The following is a 20,754-nucleotide window of genomic DNA, read 5'->3' on the forward strand; positions in this document are numbered from 1 at the left end:
TCTACAAGGTCCAATATGTCATTGAACAGAGATCCAAGCCAATACTGGCAAGTATACCTACACTGTAAAACCCAACAGTCAACTTTATCAAATGAATTGATTGTAGTTAACTAAAAATGACTGAAAGTTAATTCTACTAAAAGAGTTTTGAACTCAGTGTTGAAGGTAATGAGTTAATTAAATACCTCATTACTTCAACTTAAATGGAGTAAGTTCACAGTACTCATATAGATTAGTTTTTTTTTAACTCAAATGGTTTGCTGTAATCAATTTCCTCAAATGGTTTGAGTTGCCTTAACTTATTGAGTTTTACAGTACTCAGTTGGTTTGAGTTCTCTTCATTTATTGGGTTTTACTGTGCTCAAATTGCTTTGTTTACTCAAAGTTCACAGTAAGTTCACAGAACTCATTTTGATTAGTTTATGAACTTTAATGGTTTGTTGCAATCGGTTTCCTCAAATGATTTGAGTTAGCTTAACTTTTTGGGTTTTACAGTGTAATGAAATGGACAGTAGTAAACAAGAGTACTTGTCTATGTTTCTCACACTAGAAGTTTAGAAATGCTCTATTTGATTAATAAAAAAGCTTATTTAGCAGAAATGTATTATTTATATAACAATATAACATAAACATGAATAGTTCAATGTAAAATGATGCGTGTAATGTACATTTTAGAATGATTTGTTTAGCCAACACAGAGTAAGCATAAGAAATGTCAATTTGTTGTGATGGAAATGTTTGAGGCAAAAGCTATGTTTCCACTCAAAGATGCAAATTAGATTTATGCTCAAATCTGGAATACCACATAAAACACTTGTGAAAAAAGCATTGTTTCCATCAAATGAGTCAAAGAAAACAAAATGGTCATTTTCTAATAAACTGAAACCAAATATCAAAAAGAAAAAATGGAAATTGGTGCATCAGGTGCAGCCATTGTGAGCCCTTTTCTTCTATAATAACTGCATCAGAAGACAGACACAATGCAATGAACATGCAGTGGCTTTTGAAGGTGCGAGAGACATTTGAAGGGGTGCAGCCGCTCAAGTGCTGGGATGTACAGTAATAATATCAAACTATCTCGATGATAGACATTGCTTAAAGAATTGTAAAATCACCAAGAAATATTGGAATGTCTATAAATGCCATCCCACTGCACCCATTACTGCTCTTACACAATCTGTTAAAACAAAATCACATGACATTTTTGTGATGTGCATGCTGGAATTTGTTCTGTAAATCTCTTCAGTTTATTCACATTTTTTGTTAACAGCTAAAAAGTTTACGTTTTTATATCCATTTTCAAAATTCCATAAGCCGTTTTTATGCGATTTTCCAAAATGCACAAAAAATAGGTGGACAAAACATGGTTATACCAAAAAAAACCTCAATTCACTGCTACCTCTCAGGCCACTTACATGTCTGCCGAGCTCGGAACCTCTGAGAAACTCGTCCACAGAAGCTCCTCGTCGCCTGGCATGAGGGGAATCATATCCTTCCTCTTCCTCGTCTGAGTTTAAAGAGTGCAGGGCATTACCCCTGTCGCTGAAGATGTTCCTCCTTTCCACCTAAGAAAAGATCACAATTATCATGTACAAGATATACTGCCATGCTGCTTCAGTGAGCGCTATCAATTTCCTCCTTTTCCTCACCCTGCTGTTTGGGGCATTTCTCTGCGCCGCCTGGCGCGCCATGGCGCGGGCCACTGTATTGGGAATGGGCACTCCCTGAGGTTGAGGCAAGATCCTCTGAGGGGAGGGTGAGCGCCGACCCTCTACATGAGGGAGCTCCAGCGTGTGTCCTTGGTGAGAATGGGGCGGTAGGGGTGATGGTGCCCGGGGATGCGGCTCCCAGGGCTGCCCCAGTCGCCTGCCCATCTCTGACTCTTTGGCATGGGGGTCTCTGGCACTTGGTAGGAGTTTGGGTTTAGACATTGGGTACGAAGAATGTGGGGGGTGGATGTGGGGTTGCGGATGAGGATGGGATGGTGGGACAGAGTGGGGCTGGACGTGCGGTTGTGGATGGGTCGGGGGATAGGCTTGCGGGTATGGCGGCGGGTGAGTCTGAGGGTGAGACTGGAGATGAAGGTGTCCATGGGGGTGAGGCACCAGGAGGCTGTGTGGAATGGTGGCCACGGGAGAGTCCTGCGACTCTCCTTGTGCTGATATTGTCCTCACAATGACCTCCCGTGCTTCCAGACACTGGATACGGTTCAGCTCCACCGTAACGAAATCTGCTGTAGGGTGCATTATCTCTGCTATCTGAAAACAAACAAACAAAAGAAATGCGGGGTAAACAAATGTGCCTTTGCAAAGATAAGCAATAAGAAACAATTTATTCAGGTTCAGACAGGCAGCCATTTAGAATTTTTATCTTGCCCTGTTATCTTATTTATTAATTTTGCTGGAATAACTACAGAGGTGATATTTTTAAACAACATTTCATGCTTTTTCATTAAAAAGATAATAAATGAAAATAGAAAACATGCATAAACATAAAACATATTTTTTTAAATAACACATTTAATCCTCACCACAGTTCTTTATTAATTTATAGCATTTTAGTGCAATATAAATACGTATTTAGTGAAAATAAGATAATAATTCAATAATTTTAAATCTAAATATTTATACACATTTTTTTTTGTTTTTTACAAATGATAATATATATATATATATATATATATATATATATATATATATATATATATATATATATATATATATATATATATATATATATATAATATATTTATTATAGTATATTTAAAGTAACATGCATTTTAACATGCAGTAACAGCACAAATGTGTAGCTGAAAAACAACATGTGGTGGTTTGTTTTCAAACTGTTACAGATTATTACTACTACTACTACTATTATTATTATTATTATTATTATTATTATTATTATTATTGTTGCTAATATTAACGGCGACATGGTGGCACAATGGGCAGTGCTGTTGCCCCACAGCAAGAAGGTTGCTGGTTCGAGCCCCAGCTGAGTCAGTTGGCATTTATGTGTGGCATTTACCGTTCTTCTCGTGTTTGCGTGGGTTTCCTCCGGGTGCTCCGGTTCCCCCCACAGTGCAAAGACACGCGCTACAGGTGAATTGAATAAACATAGTGTATGTGTGTGAATTTCCCAGTAATGGGTTGCATCATTGAAGGGCATCCTTTGCGTAAAACATATGCTGGATAAGTTGGCGGAAATCCCATTAGTGGAGAAGCTAATGGAGGTGTGCTAATGTGTAAATTTGGGTAGAGTGTTAAGACAAAGTAGTGTATTTAAACTGTGTGCTAGCTTATACTCAGGAGACACTCAAACGACCTGTCTCTGTTGTTACTGATGCTGTAACAATAAACTGCTTTGTGCTTAAGACTTCGGAGATCTCAGACTTTGTCATTTTTTGAAAACTTTGACTTCTTTATTTTTTAGAAATTTTGAAAAATATTTTGCAGACCAGAACCTTTTTTTATGAATGTTAATAATAACAATAATCATAATAAAGAAAACAATAACAAATATTTAAATTCTCAAATTCTCACATTTTTTTGACATATAAAATATGACATATGAAATATTAGTTTTTTCTCAGCTCAATATCATTCCCAAATGTATATATTTCATTACATATTGTCCAAAATGACTTACATAAAACCCCTGTATTATATAACAGATGAAACATTGGCCATTCAATGACACAAGTTATCACCAGATGGAGCCAGTGAGTAGAATGAAAACTGCACTTCAAACATGAACTGGAATAACATGTTTAACCTCAGTGTCTGATCCTAGACCTTTCTTTGGCTTCATTGGCAGGGCTCACTCCATATTGCAAATAACTAATTGATATGCACAAATGGCATGAGTATAATAAGAATCAGCAACGTCACCTCACCTTTTGACCTTTAGTGCATACTATATAGCCCATTACACTGGCTCCATTGGAAGTGCCGGTTGGAGTGAGGGTAGGGGGTTTCCACCGAATCTGCAAGACTCCAGGTGTTTGTCCCAACTGTACTTGCACATCCTGAGGAGGTAAAGGAGGACCTGCAATAAAAAGAGATGATGCTCAGGAAACTAAATTTGCAAATTGCTACACTTGCAAATTTGATTATGTCTGCTTGTCGAGTTTGTAGGTGGACCATGGCATGCATTCTGCTTTCAGAAACACGTGAATGATTGTGCATGAAAATATGATGCATGTGTAATGGCCATGTAAATGTGCGTGTGGGCTTGTGTGTGTGTGTGTGTGCGTTTTTATAGCCGTAAGGGATGCCAGCTGGGCATAGACTCTCAGTGTATTTGCTTATGTCAGCACTCTGAATTTATGTGGGCTGATTCGTCTTAATCATACTGAGTGTTATATGTGGCTGCCAGCGATGGACCGCACCATTTTAGAACCTAAAACAAACAATGTGCAGTTATTATTCGAGCTGTTGCACAACAGTGCTGGAGCGAATAGAGACAGACAGAGAGAGAGAGAGAGAGAGAGAGAGAGAGAGAGAGAGAGAGAGAGAGAGAGAGAGAGAGCAGGCGTAATTCATTTCATCATTTTCTTAACATTCAAGTGTCAATTTTGCTTATGTACAGAACATACTGAAAGATATTTCAACATATCTCTTAAGAATAATTTGCTTGTGGAAACTGTTGGTTTAGTCATGTTGTACTGAACATTTTCAAAGGTGCCAAATAATGCATTTATTGTGATTAAATTGTTATCTGATATCTCAGATATGTCTCAGGTATGTGGTGGATAAGTATGTGCAAAAAGTCTCCACAAACAGTTTTACAAGTCCATTTACAACCCTAGGGATTGTCCCTAATATGACATAGCTGGTTTTGATTAGTGATGCACCCATCATGTTTGTCCATGGCCGATTATGATTAGATTTTTTACTAGAAACTAGAAATTGACTACATTAGCAAAATGCTTATTTGCTGTATCACAGGCTGAATCTGCATTTATTTTATATTAGAGGCTACAACTGCAGTTTATTTATGATCCACACAAAGAAGCAAGATACTTTATATTGGGTATTTATGGGATCAAATTCCCACCTAAAGTATTGCAGTCACGAATGAAAAAATAATGTGCATAAATCAAAAAATTGACATTGTGTGCATAATTATAACGTGCAAAAATGAAAACTAAACGCCAAATAAGCAACAACAAGGTCGCAAACTGAAATATAAAGAACATGAATCAAAAATGAAAATGGATTTAGACAATATCCTTTTTTCCACTGTGAATTTTTAAGAGCACATGCATTAACACTTACATTCAGCAGTTTGCATGTGATCGTTGCCTCATTACAAACTTCTGTGGCGAATTTCACAATATACATGTTAAACTAACAAAAGCTACATTTAAACAGACCTTCTTATTGATATTAGGCTGTGTTGTAAAATGACCAAAATCCAACATCGAGCCAGCATCTTAAACCAACGTCATATTGACGTCAAATACTGGCATTTATTGATCAGGTGTGGCAACCTAAATCCAACGTCTGATAAACGTCATATTGGTAATGTCCACACAACTTTAAGCCGTAATAGACATTGATATTTTGTTGTATTGAGGTTGCATTGGAAGGCGACGCAGCGGTGCAGTAGGTAGTGCTGTGGCCTCACAGCAAGAAGGTTGCTGGGTTGCTGGTTCGAGCCTCGGCTCAGTTGGCGTTTCTGTGTAAAGTTTGCATGTTCTCCCTGCATTCGTGTGGGTTTCCTCTGGGTGCTCCGGTTTCCCCCACAGTCCAAAGACATGCAGTACAGGTGAATTGGGTAGGCTAAATTGTCCGTAGGGTATGTGTGAATGAGATGTGTGGATGTTTCCCAGAGATGGGTTACGGCTGGAAGGGCATCCGCTGCGTAAAAAAACGCGCTGGATAAGTTGGTGGTTCATTCCGCTGTGGCGACCCCGGATTAATAAAGGGACTAAGCTGAAAAGAAAATGAATGAATGAATGAGGTTGCTTTGGAAAGTAACTAAATTGCAACATTTGTCCGATGTTGGACATTGATGTTGACCTGATGTCGTGTTCTGACCCGATTTTCATTCATTCATTCATTTTCAATCGCTTTTCCAGGGCCGGGTCACGGGGTTAGCAGTCTTAGGAGAGAACCCCGGACTTTCCTCTCCCCAGAAACTTCCTCCAGCTCCTCCAGGGGGATCCTAAGGCATTCCCATGCCAGTCGAGAGACATAATCCAGTGTGTCCTGGGTCTTCCCCGAGGTCTCCTCCCAGTAGGACATGCCTGGAACAGCTCCTTAGGCATGCGTCCAGGAGGCATCTGAAACAGATACCCGAGCCACCTCAGCTGACTTCTCTTGATGTGGAGGAGCAGTGGCTCTACTCCGAGCTCCTCCAGGGTGACAAAGTTCCTCACCCTATCTATAAGTGTGCGCCCTGCCACCCTGCGAAGGACACTCATTTCGGCCACTTGTATCCGAGATCTTGTCCCTTCAGTCATGACCCAAAGCTCATGACCACAGGTGAGAGTAGGAACGGAGATTGATCGGTAAATCGAGAGCTTTGTCTTTCGGCTCAACTCCTTCTTCACCACAACGGACCGGTACATCGACCGCATTACTGCTGCTGCTGCTCCAATCCACATGTCAATCTCACTTTCCATCCTTCCCTCACTTGTGAACCAAACCCCAAGATACTTGAACTCCTTCACCGATGGTAAGGACTTTCCTCCGACCTGGTGATGGCAAACCACTTTTTTCCAGTGGAGCACCATGGCCTCAGATTTTCATTTCCAAACAAAATACAACGCGCTACAACGATAGTGTACAATGTCAATCTGCCTGCTGGGAGGAAACAGTGGTGTTTGAGGCTCACGGTATGTGTTTTTCATGTACTGAACCAGATTTGATTTCTATGGCATACATTAATATGCTGAAAAATCCGTGATCCTCATGTCTCCTCTACTCGCATTGTGTTTTTGATTTACTAAAAAGATGTATTTGAAATTCTGTCTTCCGCAGGTCACGTCGTAATTTTTTAATTTGATTAAAGATAGCACTCACAAATCTGTCATCTTTGGTCATGCAATGGGTTTTTGATACATTAAAAAAGTGAATTTATGTCACCTGCAAGTGGCACTTACAGTACATATCCATTTGATCTCATTATGTTTATTTGTTAAAAAAGATGCTACTCATTGATCTGTTTTTGATTTGCTCGTGAATCCAAATAACTTAGTGTTACTGGCTCATAAAAATCCCTTGTTTTCCATGTAATCCAACAGGACAAATCTAAAAGACAAAAGAAAAAGTTCACCATTATATCTCAATACAAATTATACATCAACATGCAGACAAGTGTGAAAAAGATTCAAGAGATGACACATGGCTATCGCCAATGACCTAAATTTAAAAGCTTTTCCTCTAAAAAAGTTTCTCCATAGACAAACTCTCACTCCAAGCACCAATTAAGAGAAGCCATCCTGATGTCAAAGAGCAGGTCGTCCTGTCACAGGTTTGGACTCTTCCATGGATCCCACTAATCCACACTGATCACTTTTCTGCCCACCACATGACAGATGATCAGGGGGGATGCTTAATCAATGACCACCCCTCACTGACCAGAGCCCGTGGGCCGCTCCAGAGGTGTCAGGAGCATGACTGAGTGTCTGTGGAAAGACAGTGGAGCTAAAAGTGGATCATGTCATTTGTGAAGTTGATCCTGAGGAACTGGATCAATGCTCCGTAATTGAAAACAGCTCAAAGGCTGTATTTATCTGATCAGGCCTTGATTTGAAGCTGCTGCTGCTGCATAACTTAAACACGCCTGTAGATATAATAAAATGTTCCACCGTTAGTTCGCAGGGAAGTCCGCAGATGGGTTTACGCATGTTGCTCTGTACTTTTTACACAGTCTTTAGGTGGAGAACACACTGTGAGCTAGACCAGAGTGAGGGTTCATTTATCTCAAGATGTCGAGATGTCCTGAGGCATGCACTCCACTGTGCTGGAAATCCAATAATCAGCAAGCAGGATCGTTCCATCAGGATTGGCCTTGCCTTAATTAACGTTCTATATCAATTAAAGGTGTCAATTAAAGGAAATATATCAGAGACGGGCATAGTGGGAGAAAAAAAATTGTTTTCACACGTTGAAAGCTGATTCTCTACACTTCAGGTTCTTTAAAACAAATTAGCATAAGTTGGGTGCACATTGCCATGGACTTGATTCTGATATTGTTTAATGCTTATATAGCCTAAACAATAATAATAATAAAAGAATCCCTGAACAATAGAATTACATTACATTTAGTAATTTAGCAGATGCTTTTATTCAAAGGAACTTAAATAAATAGCAATAGAGTAAAATGTTTACAGGTGCTCTATGTAAGTTTTTGACTCTTCTAAAGCATAAAAATACCATAATATTTTTTCAGATATTTAAGAAACATGCCGGGTGAACATTCTTGTTTATCTGAAAAACAATGCTGACGTCAGATATTCTACTTTGAAAATGTCTGTTACGTGCCGGAACGCTGGTTTTGTTTTGGTCATTTAACCCACCTACTGCCAGTTTAGCCAATTATCTTTCAGCATCCCGGGTTGCCTTGTTGGAAAACCATGTATATCATTCATTGATTCATTCATTCTTTCATTCAGAAAGGCTGTCAAAGTATGTGTCCGCGACCAAAATACAACCTCCAGTGGACAGTTTACATTGTAACCGCGTGTCCTAACAACACGCTACGTCAGTGCCGTGCACAAACTCTAAAGGTCAAACTCATCCAGGTGCTCATTCACACTAGGTGGTATGGGTGGGGTGACGGTTGCGGAAATCTTGCTAAGTGGGGGGGGGGGGGGTTGTGATGGTCGCAGGAGACACGTTAAGTTGGGGGGTATGTTGTGACGGTTGCGGCCTTGCAGGAGTCACGCTGGTTTGGGAAGGGGGGTGGGGGGTGGGGGGTGGCGGGTGACGGTCGCTAAGTCTCGCAAAGTGGTGGGGCCCCCGAAGTGAAGCCGGGAATCAGAGGAGGGGCGGGGCATGTACGCGTTAGAGGGGGAGGAGAGGGGGTACAGGCTGAGAGGGGTACCTCAGCCAATGAGGGCTGAGGGGCAGTGGCTCTAGCCACCGGGCCACCCCCCTGTGCACGGTCCTGCGCTACGTGATGATAATTGCAGTGATAAGCAATTTGGCTCTTTGCACCAGACGAAACATGACAGAAATTTAAATACAGCTCTTTAGAAGCACAGAATAGTGCACTCACTGCACTCCAGCGAAATGGTAAGGTTTATAATCTAATTAATACAAATTAAACCTCTTTAACATTAATAAATGTACATGCTGAACTACTGATATGTCTCACAGTTCTAAAGTTCAATTTCAAACTATTTATTTTATTGTCAAGATCTGAGGTGAAATATCTGCTGCTACTTGCAGTACAATGTCATGTAAAATGGCATTCAAACTCACATTATTAGCATTTAACACTGAATAAAGCACATGAGGAGTACCTGAGGTGATCATTGTCAATTTTCTGTTGTTCAGCTGCAAGATATAAAAGCCGTTTTCTAATATATCAATTCGGGGTGTGGGTTAGGACAAAAACTCCTTTTAATATGGAAAATATTCCTTCCATTGCGCGCCGTTGCTTTTACACAAAACACGACTTAAATCAGCCTTTAGGCTCAATCGTCAGACTCGCTCCTGTTGGTGTGTTCAATCTGGCAACATGCGCTTGCATTTGATTTTGATCCAGAATTGCAATACCTAGTTCAACCCCTGGATGTTAAACTTACATACTGCACCTCTAAACACAACTGTTATTAACAATATTGGAGTAATTTCTGATGGTTTATATGACATATTATATGACATGGTGTAATGACTAGTTTGTCATGTGTATTGTTATTGTATTTAAAACCTGAAAACACAAAGCTAAATAAATGCCTTTGTCAGCATAAAAATAACTTGATCAACTTTTGAACAGTAGTGTAGACATTTTTTAGAAGAGACATAACTAAACACAATATATTATAAACCATTTTGAAAAACTTTTTGTGATTGATTTCAATCATTGACTATATATAAATCTTGACAGGTAGTCTGATGACATATTAAAGCATTAATGACTATATTTATGGATCACGGTGAAGACCCAAAATAAGAATTAATTGTCATTTTTACATTTTTTTTTGTTTTATTATTTGGTACAATCCTTCAAAACTCTAGATTTTACACATCTGCCACAGCCATATCACCCTGCAGACCAAAACTCAAGCTAAGAAGGGCTGAGCCTGATCAGTATCTGGATGTAAAACCACATGGGAAAACTAGGTTGATGTTGGAAGTGGTGTTAGTAAGGCCAGCAGGGGGTGCTCAACCTACAGTCTGCGTGAGACTTTATGCCCTAGTAAAGTGAAGGGGACGCTATACTGCCAGTGGACGCCGTCTTACAGATGAGATGTTATACTAAGGTCTTGACTCTCTGTGGTCATTAAAAATCCCATGGCACTTCTCGTAAAGAGTAGGGCTGTAACCCCATGTGTCCTGGCCAAATTCCCTCCATTGGCCCTTAACTGTCATGGCCTTCCAATCATCTGCATCCACTAAATTGTCTCTATCACTGTCTCTCCACTCCACCTATAGTTGGTGTGTGGTGAGCGCACTGGTGCCGTTGTCCTGTGGCTGCCGTCATATTATTCAAGTGGATGCTGCACACTGGTGGTGGAGTGGAGAGACCCCCCTCGTAATTGTAAAGTTCTTTGGGTATATGGCCATACACAATAAATGCGCTATATAAATATACACATTACATTACATTATTCAGCAATAAATACATATATATTTATAAAAGTCTATTATCACATTCTACATCAATTCTCATAAGATTAGAAAAAGAATCCTTTACAATTTTTCTTACAAATTACCTAACAACCTGAGGATTATTTTAAGTTACTATAATCGTCCTGGGGTCTCTCGACACTAAACAGAACATTGGGATTAATTAAAATTCCATACCAATAAAACCTGCAACAGTTAGGCCCAATCCCATTTCTATTTTTGTACCCCTACCCTTTCCCCTTACCCTAGGCACTTCACTGAGGGTGAAGGGGAAGGGCTTTAAAATTTACCCCTAAGAATTGGGATAGCACTACAGCACCTACACACGTCATCGCAACCTCATGCTTCATATGAGGTCAGACGATCGCGACTGGTGTAGATATTCCAGTTGTGTTATTTTTTGGTATTTATCTTCAAGAAATCACTGAAGGCATATATTATGTTATCATAATGATATAATGTGGCAATAAGATCATAACTATACTGCGCATTTACACAGTGGCCATATTTATCTATGTAAACACACCAAAAACTTTATAGCAGACACTGTAAAAAGCCCATTCCCAGCCACTAGACATTACTGACAGGGTTTTCGAGTGTCATCGAGTGTCAGAATTTTGTGGGACTGCTGTACAGGAGTTATGATTATGGATTATAGATCGCGAAATTTAGCGTTTTTTATTTTAGCGTGTTTTTTTTAAGTATGACGGTAAAACATGAACGCGGTTATGAATATATTAAAACATGTGCTTGTTTGTTGTAAAAATTCGTAATAATGACAAAAAATACTAATTTGTGGATCTCCTTACTTCCAGGTGCATCGATCCTGCCATTGTGGCTGATGTATTCTGGGAAATTTTTTTACCCCTTGGTTTTGAGTTTGGTCCTGAAAAATCTTCATTCAAAGGGATATTTACCCCTTCCCCTTAGTCCTACGCCTTCAAGCTAAAGAGAATTAGGACACCCCTACCCCTTCATGGGAATGCGCAACACGAGGGGTAGGGCTAAGAGGTAGAATTGGGATTGGGTCTTAATGATCTCTGGCTCTCCTGAGAGTATCAGACAAACTAATGCTGACGGCCTTTCATTTCCTCCCTGGACAATAGCTCGCCACACTCACAATAGGAGGTAAGAATGAGCTGGCGCTGAAATCATCCCAGCGCACACGTCTGCTCCACTTCTTGGCATTGCAATGAGTGTGTATACATCTACGAGTGTGTGAAATATAGTGGGAGACAGTAAAGAAGGAGGACTCCCTCAGAAGCAGAATACCGGGCTTCCCCCTCCGTTCCTCCCCTCCTTTCTCGCATCCTCTCTGATTCTTCCTCTTTTCATCTTCAGTCGCTCCGCTTCCCTACTGCGGCAAACGCTCGTCCCATTTCCATTCATCACGCATTCATTCATTTCCTCGGCTCTCATTCGTCTGTACTTGAAAACAAGGCATCTTCAGGGTCCGCCGGGAACGGCGTTGAGAGATGAAGGAAAGCAAAACGCAACTGGGTTGATCAGCATCTCAGGTAGACGTCTGCGTAATAGGAGCTGTGTGAAAACCGGAGCCGACAGTTCTTCGTTTATATGCTAACATGCCATAGGGCTCTTTTAATGAAAGCAAGTCTACAGTCTCTCTAGAGTAGGAGGCTCATTATGGAAGACTAAACTCCTAGTCTCCTCCTTTAGAAGGTGAATTGATGAACAGGAAATGCATGGCAAGCATCAAGGTTGCTTGCCTAATGTTAACTGTTATCTGGCACACAAGGAAATCCCACAAACAACTGACAACGTATGTGATAATACAGTACAGTAGCAGGCGACATTTTCTGGATGGAGGCGCTGGTGCGAAAATATTTGGATGAGAATTTAATTGGACAAGGATTATGATTGCCGGTCTCCCAGGAATTGGTGGGTACAAAGACAAACGTGTTCCCTTCAAGTCCAGATTTTTCAGAGGCTCCTCTGGGTGTAGATATTTTCATAATTGGCCCTTAAAAGTTGAAAAAAGTGGAATGTTTCCAGACGTGGGCGGTATTGGAGGCTTAATTATCTATTAAAAACAAGACTACTAATACTAATACATGTTTTCTGATCCTAAACATAAGCCCTTGATTGGGCTTTCTGTCAATTTTAATCCATTTCATGATTAAAATGTGAGATTTTAATATTGGCTGGTACTACACTGTGCACATGTTGATATACCATTTATCATAATAAAGATATCATCATACCATACCATAAAATATACCATTGAAGACATTTCTAGTCAATAAACAATGAATTCATCATGGGACTATTCAAATCCACAAGAAATATATAATACAAGTAATTTTAGATCACCAAGGACAAATAAGAATGCTATGAGGTTAAACGAAAGGGGTCTGGATGCTGACCTGGTGCAGTTGCAATCTGAGCTGCATGCAATGCTTTTTAATGCCCACACCTAACCCCACCCCTCACAGTGACATCACTAGCTCCATTAAGTGCATTGTGTCTGACATTGCACCTCTGAGAAATGCAATCTCAGCTTGCATCATCAAGGCTGCATCCAGATACTATTAGATAAAACAGCCTTACCTGATTATACAAGGACTGAATCCAGATCAATCAACCTAAATGCTTCAGAAAACACCAAGCAACAACTATGCAACCAACTACACTCCAACTCAACTGTAACTGCAATAAACTAGGCAACAATCACTGAATCATAATAGTTCTGCAAACATAGTAATCACCCTTGCAGCCACACATAACATCTCGACAACATGGTGACAAGTTCTTTTGACACAGAACAGATACAGTTCTTTTGGAAAACGTACTGCAATAATCCAGGTATTCTTATTACATTTTATATTATGTTAAAGATTTTTTAAAAGAGCTTAGTGGTGAAGAAGTGATAACTTGGGCTGACAAATAATCATGGCAATTTAGTGTAATGATTTAAAATTCAAAGCTTAAGGTTGATAATATTCTTGTTAATATTCTTTTTTCTGTTCGCAAAGACTGCATTTAAAAATACAATAAAAATAGTAATATTTTGTGTTTGGTATTTCAATCTAATTTAAAAAGTTTACAAAGCTGAATTTTCAGCAGCCAATTTCTTTAGAGACGGATATCAAACCAATTACTCAAACCACTTCTGGCAGTGGTCTGGGACTCATTCCAGACAAAACTGCACAGGTCTAAATACATCTGGTTGTTGAAACCACGTATGCAAATTGTACTCCTCTCAAAATGTAACAAATAAACTTGAGAGTGCGCATGATATTAGCTAAATGACCATCAGATATAACAGGGGCAAATGCAATAAGCAAGGCAAATGCCACACATGACAGTTTGACATGTTTATTTCATTTTTGACCATGAAATTATGAAAATAAAAAGGTAAGTAGCATTTCATTCTTTTTCAAGGGCACAGTGATTTGTTTTTGGGAGAGTAGGTTAAACATAAATAAATGTAAACACTTTACAGTTTTGAACGATGTCTTGTGTGTATCTGTACCACAAAAATACAAGTTTCATTCAGCCTGTAGACACGCTACATTTTATCGATATATTTTATCGTGATTTGATATGATCTCGTTTATCGGCCCAGCCCTAGTTGATCGTATATAGCAAAAACTTGGTGCTGACTGGTCAACGGCAGTGTTTTATTCATGATAAAGCACAGCTATGGCTGCTTCAACCAACGGTTCTGTGCATCAACACCGCTAGCAACCACACATAGCAACATAAACAATTATTTTAGTTTCAGAACTTTTAACGCAGATTAATTTCAGCAGATTAACTGTTTATTATATATGTAATAAGTATGAGCGACTCCTAATGTTATTATAGTGTGTTAACCTTACTTATGACTTTGTGATGTGCAGTATGTACTGTATAGAACGCTAATTAGTGTAAGTCAGACGTTAGTGTACCACCTGATCAAAAAACCATGTAAAGGCATCCACTAGGGTGTTATTAACCTTTCAATTTTAGGCCATGCACTCTCCCTATATATTATATTTATCTGAAACAGTAAAAAAGGCAACATGTATTAACCTCCGACTTGCATGTAAATTCTGTAATAAGAAATTTTCCTACCACTGGAGCAATTCAGTCTTGAAGTACCAACTTCAGGTTTTTGCAAGAACGCATGGCGAGCTGTGACACAATGAAATATTATGCAATTAATCCACATGAATATTTGAATCGATTAACACCCCTAGTGATAACCAGATCTCAAGATCACTTAGTAATAAGAAGTGAACATGCAAAAATGAAGCGTGCGCTAAGTGACCCACCGGCTGGCTGTGTGCAGAACTCCACCGAGACCTCCTTCTTCTCCCTCTGCTCAAGAGGAAGCTGCCAGGGCATCTGATGCGGTCGGGCCACCACCCGTATCTTATACACCATCATGGGCTTCAGGTTGTAGAAGTGGTATTTGTAGCCTCCAGGCTTCACTACATCATACTCCACATCATTCAAGAAGATCATGTGACTGTAGTTGCTGTTGCTCGGCATCCAGGTGAGCTCGGCAGACGCTTGAGTGATGTTTTCCACACGAAGGTAATAGGGCGCCACCACCACGTCTTTCCCCACCAGAAGTGTGCAGCGCAGCGGATCGGAAAGGCCCCGTTCTGTCATGCTCTGGATGGAGATGCGGTGCGTACAGACGGTCAAGTTCAGCTTCTCGATCAGAGATTTGGTGCGTCCACCGAAGGGAATGCTCATGCGCACCTCCTGATCAACCAGCACGTTGTAGCCACTGATAGGCGTCCATCCGGGGAGCACCACTGGAGGGTCCCAACTTATGATAACACTCTTGGCCAGCTGTTTGATCAAGGTAATGCGGCGAGGGTAAGGCACGATGTCTTCTCCGATCTCGTCGATGTTCACGTCCAGCGTGCCTGTGCCGTTGCTGCAGGGTCCCAGATAATCCATGCCCAGCCCCGTGCTCATACCCAAGCTGCTTACGCCACTGCTGCTGCTGGTGCCTGTCCCGGTGCCCGAGCCCAGGGCATCCAGCTTCTCTGAGAGCAGCGTGCTCAGAGTGCTTACGGCGCTGCTGGGCATGGAGGCAGGGCTATGGTTGAGGTAGGACGGTTCCTTGATGTGGTCCAAGAGAGGAGCCGAGGGAAGCTCCTCATCCTGGACAAAGTCTACGAAGTTGGAGGGAACGAGACCCTGCTGTCCATCCAACAACTCCCCTGGAAACAGAAATAAGAGGGAAAAGGCTAATCACGCTACAACATACTTTTTTGTAAACAGGAAATGTATCAAGATGGTGAAATAAAAATGTTAAAGGATTAGTTCACCCAAAAATAAAAAATCCCACTATTAATTACTCACCATCATGTTTTTCCAAATCGCATGAGACCTTTGTTAATTTTCAGAGCAGCACACATGAAGATATTTTAGAATAAATCTGAGAGCTCTCTTATTCTCCATACACAATAATGGTCATGACTTCTCAAAGTCGAGTTAAGGAAACATTGTCAAAACATTCCACATGACTCCAGTGGTTCAACTGTAATCACACGAAGCTCCATGAATACTTTTGTGAATCAAAAAAACCCACATAAATATGACTTTGTTCACCTACAGTATATCTTCTTTTCCACGTCAGGTCAGGGTGCAAGTTTACTACAGACAATGCAACATATTGTGTGCACCCTAAACTGATGCAGAAGTTCATGGAGGGTTGTATAATTCCAGTTTAAATGTTGGAACATTCTAAATGAATAGAGCATGGGGGGAATAGAACGCAGCCAGGAACTATGCGTCTAACTACAGCTCTAAAGGTGTAGTTTTAAGCTTACAAGTTTGCGATGCAGTTTACGAATGTTTATTGGACGGATTTGGAAAATGGCAAATCAACAACCTACAGTATCATTGTAACGACGGAACTTGCAACCTTACTTAGCTAATGATGGTTTTCGGAAACGCACCCCTAAAGGTCTCGATGTCTATGGAGGGGTTTAAAGAGCTCTCAGATTTCTCCTAACATATGTTAATTTGTTTACTAAAGATGAACAAAGGTCTCAGGGAATTGACATGACATGACAGTGCGTGATTAAAAACGGAATTGTCACTTTTGGTTGAACTAATCCTTTAATGTCTTTACTGTATTTGTATTTGTTCTAGCACACTGAAGAGCATCAATAGTATTAATTTACAGTATATTTCAAAAGATATATAAATAAAATTGTTAGTTTTTAACATAAGAGTTTTGTTCAGTGTAAAGTATGCTCACAAATCCTCTCAAATCCTCTCAAATGCAGACATAATGTAATAAATTATACTGTGCGCACTAAAAAAACATCACTACAATGGATCTTTGAGATGGCAATGAATCAAGATAAATGACATATTTTCAATGAAATACAGTAGTGCTCTCTGGACACTTTTCAGGCTATAATCCATTCTTAATATCAATAAATCCACTCAGCAATTCACTCTCGAAATTGCTGTGATTGATGCAGCGATAAGCATTAATCCACAATTTCCACTAGCCATTGTGTAACGTACCCTCATAGAAGCCGTCCTCGTCCATGGTTCCATAAACATACAGGTACTTCCCAGCCACCAGGGGGAGCTCTGCTTCAGGATGCTCATTGGGGCCATCGTAAGGGTTATAACTGCAAACAGAACAAGTTGAAATCGATTCATGAAAATTTAATCCATCCAAAATTTTAAATTCATCCAATAAATTTTTTTATTTACCTAAAAATTCTTAATTTCTTCAAATTGCAATATTCTTCATTTATTTGAAGTTTGAAATTAGTGTTAGTGTACCATCTGGTGATGCTAATTGAAGGTCCCATAACAAAGTTTAAAAATAAAGCTGTGAAAGTATGTAACGTAATATGTTTACGACCTCCAAAGACTACGTCGAATAGTTCGGACTGCTGAGCGAATCACTGGTACAACCCTTCCTACTCCCCAACAACTGTACTTATCCAGAGCGAGCAGAAGGGCTGCCAAAATCACTCTGGACCCCTCACACCCAGCACACTGCCTCTTTGAACTTTTACCTTCTGGTCGATGCTACAGAGCACTGCGCACCAGAACAGCCCGACACAGAAACAGTTTCTTCCCTCAGGCAATCCATCTCATGAACACTTGATGATAATAATTGCGAAACCAACATCACTACTTGCTATACACTTTTATACACATATACACTTATTTAACAACACACTTTACATGCCAATTTGCACATAACAGCTGCACATATAACGTTGTATATATTAATAAACAATGTTATACACTTGTCAATCTGTATATTTGCACTCACTACTTACTTCTATTTTTTAAAATATATTTATTATCTGTTTTTTGTCCTGTCTCTGTAATCCTGTTGCACTGTAGAAGCTCTGTCACGAAAACAAATTCCTAGTATGTGTGAACATACCTGGCAATAAAGCTCTTTCTGATTCTGATTCTGATGTTCGTGTGGGACTACTTTTCTAAATGCATGAGCTTTTTCGGTTGTGTGTGTTAAAATTTTTATACTGTACGATGGACTTGACTATTTTTGAAAGGGGTTTAACAGAAGGTGACAATAAAAGATTTCTTAGCATTCTTTCATGCTATCTTACATTTTACTTTAGGTTAACCTTTCTAATCATTAAAAGCTAAAACATACAATCAGCTCCTCACTCCTGCTCCCAAGATTGTGTACTGTACGCAAATTTGGCCACTAGACAATAGGTTCGTTACACATTGGGACACTGATGGTGACATAAAAACGCCCAACATCAAACTAAGAAATGCTTACTGGGTTGTTCTGTACCTGTTAACAGTGTGTATTTATGGTAAAATATAATTAAATAACTAAATAAAAAATATTTTGTGTTATTTCCGTGAAGATTCTTCTGTTGAGGGAACATAGTGAGCATCGACTTTTAAGGTAGAAAAGGTTTCAGTGCGCTAGAAGAGTTTTGGGATTTAGACAGCACTTAATGTCCATGTGAACCAGAAGTTGCTGAGCCTTTTATTTGAGTATGTTAATGTGAATATTAATTAGGGGGCTCTCTTTTTTGTGCATCATTCCATCCATTAGCAAACTAACAGCAAGAGTTGTGTGGTTAAAAAATATTATAGATGGAGCCGCCAAACTGAGAGGGACCGCCAACCCAAACACAGAAGCAAAAGGTCGGACTTTAATTGAAGATTACCAAAAACAAACCCTTTTCAAGTGGATTAACTTGCACGGATTAACTGTTCACCTAAAGGTTAACAAAGTGCGCTAGTTTAAATTTTGATTTCACATACTTTAAAATGGCTGACTCCCTGATCAGAGCCCTGACTACTGAACAAGCGTGCAGATTAAGAAGCATCCTGTTGGATGTTATAATTGTTGCTAGGATTGTATGACTGCACATTTGCCTATTTGCTAATGAAAATTCTTGTCTGTGGTAACTGACAGCTTGCACAGATGCTGTTGATATACTTAACTTGTACTTAACCGGGAACGTTTCCTAAAGGCAGACCTGATACCATGACTACTGCTATTCCACACCTAATCATTACAGCTAATGGCATGATATAACAAATCATTACGGACTAATGACATGCTATAACCTATTATTACAACAAATGTTCTATTGTAACTTATTGCAACAGCTGTATTGGATCCACTCACTTGTAGCGGGCAACACACAGACGCACTTTGCCTGTGTATCTGGACTTAGACCTGGGGGACGAGCCAAGCTCTTTGTCCATCTAAAGGAGAGAGGAAACGCAGATATTTGAGTTAATGGTCAGCTTTACTAGCTTACAATATCGCTGTTGTAAAGCAGAATGTTAAGCCTGATCAGCACAGGGACTTGAAGGCTTTGTTCAGACAGATTCTTTTGTCCGTTTATCTCAAATCCGTTTAGTTTATTATTGTCTGTACAGCAACAAACCATGAAATTATGTTTACAAACCTGACCCAAACCAAAACTCATGTGTGGTTTGATATCTGATTATATTTCATTTTCCAGTCAATATAGTCAGACTGCATTTTAAATCAGCTACTTTTCTTGTATTCTGGGATTGTGCTGATGTAGATCCAACAAATATACATTTGATATCAGATATCTGGATTATATTTAACAGGTAACACTTTATAATAACTACACACTTTGAGTCATTTATTAAGCATTAGCATCTAGTGAATTTATTATTTGTGAAGCATCAACTCTACATTAAGACATTAGTAAGCAGTTTATAACTGCAGATATAAATGCTGCACTATTGACTTAGAACCACATTTAAAATGTGCTTAATAATTGTACTTTCATAATTTGTAACTGCTTGATTAAATTAAGTATTGCATTATTTACAAGCCAGTTGTTTTTAAGAGTAGTTGGGAGTTTATAAGATCATTCAGAATGAGTTAATAAATGATTAATAACTATTGAAATCAATGTTTATATATCTTACTATTCAGGCATATACTATGTATGTTAATCAATGCTTTATTAACTCAACTTCATGCAGTTTTGAGACATAATCTAAAGTGAGGACTCTTATGCTTTATAAATCCCTTATAAATGACAATTAAAGGCTCGGTATCAAACGAACAATAAATCTTTACAATCTTATCTAAAAATAAAATTACTGTAAAGTTTAAACATTGCAGAATAACAGGAATATGACATTAAATTGGATAAAACAACAATATAAGTTAACAATATAATAAGATGCAATGTCCAAACTGTACAGTAATTTTATTTTAGATAAGGATGCAAAGATTCATTTTTGATTTGAAGTACAGTATCATTTGTGTATCTTCAAACGAATAGAAATGAGTAAAGTCGTTTATGTTCTTTTTTCCTGTTTAGAATTTAACTGAGCCTTTCATTGTCATCCATAAGGGATTTATAAAGCATAAATAGTCCTCACTTAGATTAGGTCACAAAACTGCATGAAGTTGAGCTATTAAAGCATTTATTAACATACAAATTAACTATTAGTATAC

The 20,754-nt window shown here is 39.2% G+C and overlaps 1 protein-coding gene across 7 annotated transcripts in view; it reads right to left on the reverse strand.

Moving 5' to 3' along the window:
• rimbp2b (RIMS binding protein 2b) overlaps positions 1–20,754 on the reverse strand; it is a 205,094-nt gene that overhangs the window by 31,593 nt on the left and 152,747 nt on the right. For all 7 annotated transcript variants that reach the window (XM_056463339.1, XM_056463337.1, XM_056463338.1 and 4 more), the window contains 7 exons: positions 19,432–19,511; positions 17,313–17,422; positions 15,086–15,991; positions 14,886–14,945; positions 3,896–4,047; positions 1,650–2,258; positions 1,416–1,565 (listed from right to left, as the gene is read on the reverse strand). In XM_056463339.1, coding sequence (XP_056319314.1) covers positions 1,416–1,565; positions 1,650–2,258; positions 3,896–4,047; positions 14,886–14,945; positions 15,086–15,991; positions 17,313–17,422; positions 19,432–19,511 — 2,067 coding nt within the window. The remainder of the gene's footprint in view (positions 1–1,415; positions 1,566–1,649; positions 2,259–3,895; positions 4,048–14,885; positions 14,946–15,085; positions 15,992–17,312; positions 17,423–19,431; positions 19,512–20,754) is intronic.

This window comes from Danio aesculapii, chromosome 8 (assembly GCF_903798145.1).
Source record: "Danio aesculapii chromosome 8, fDanAes4.1, whole genome shotgun sequence".
Taxonomy (NCBI): domain Eukaryota; kingdom Metazoa; phylum Chordata; class Actinopteri; order Cypriniformes; family Danionidae; genus Danio; species Danio aesculapii.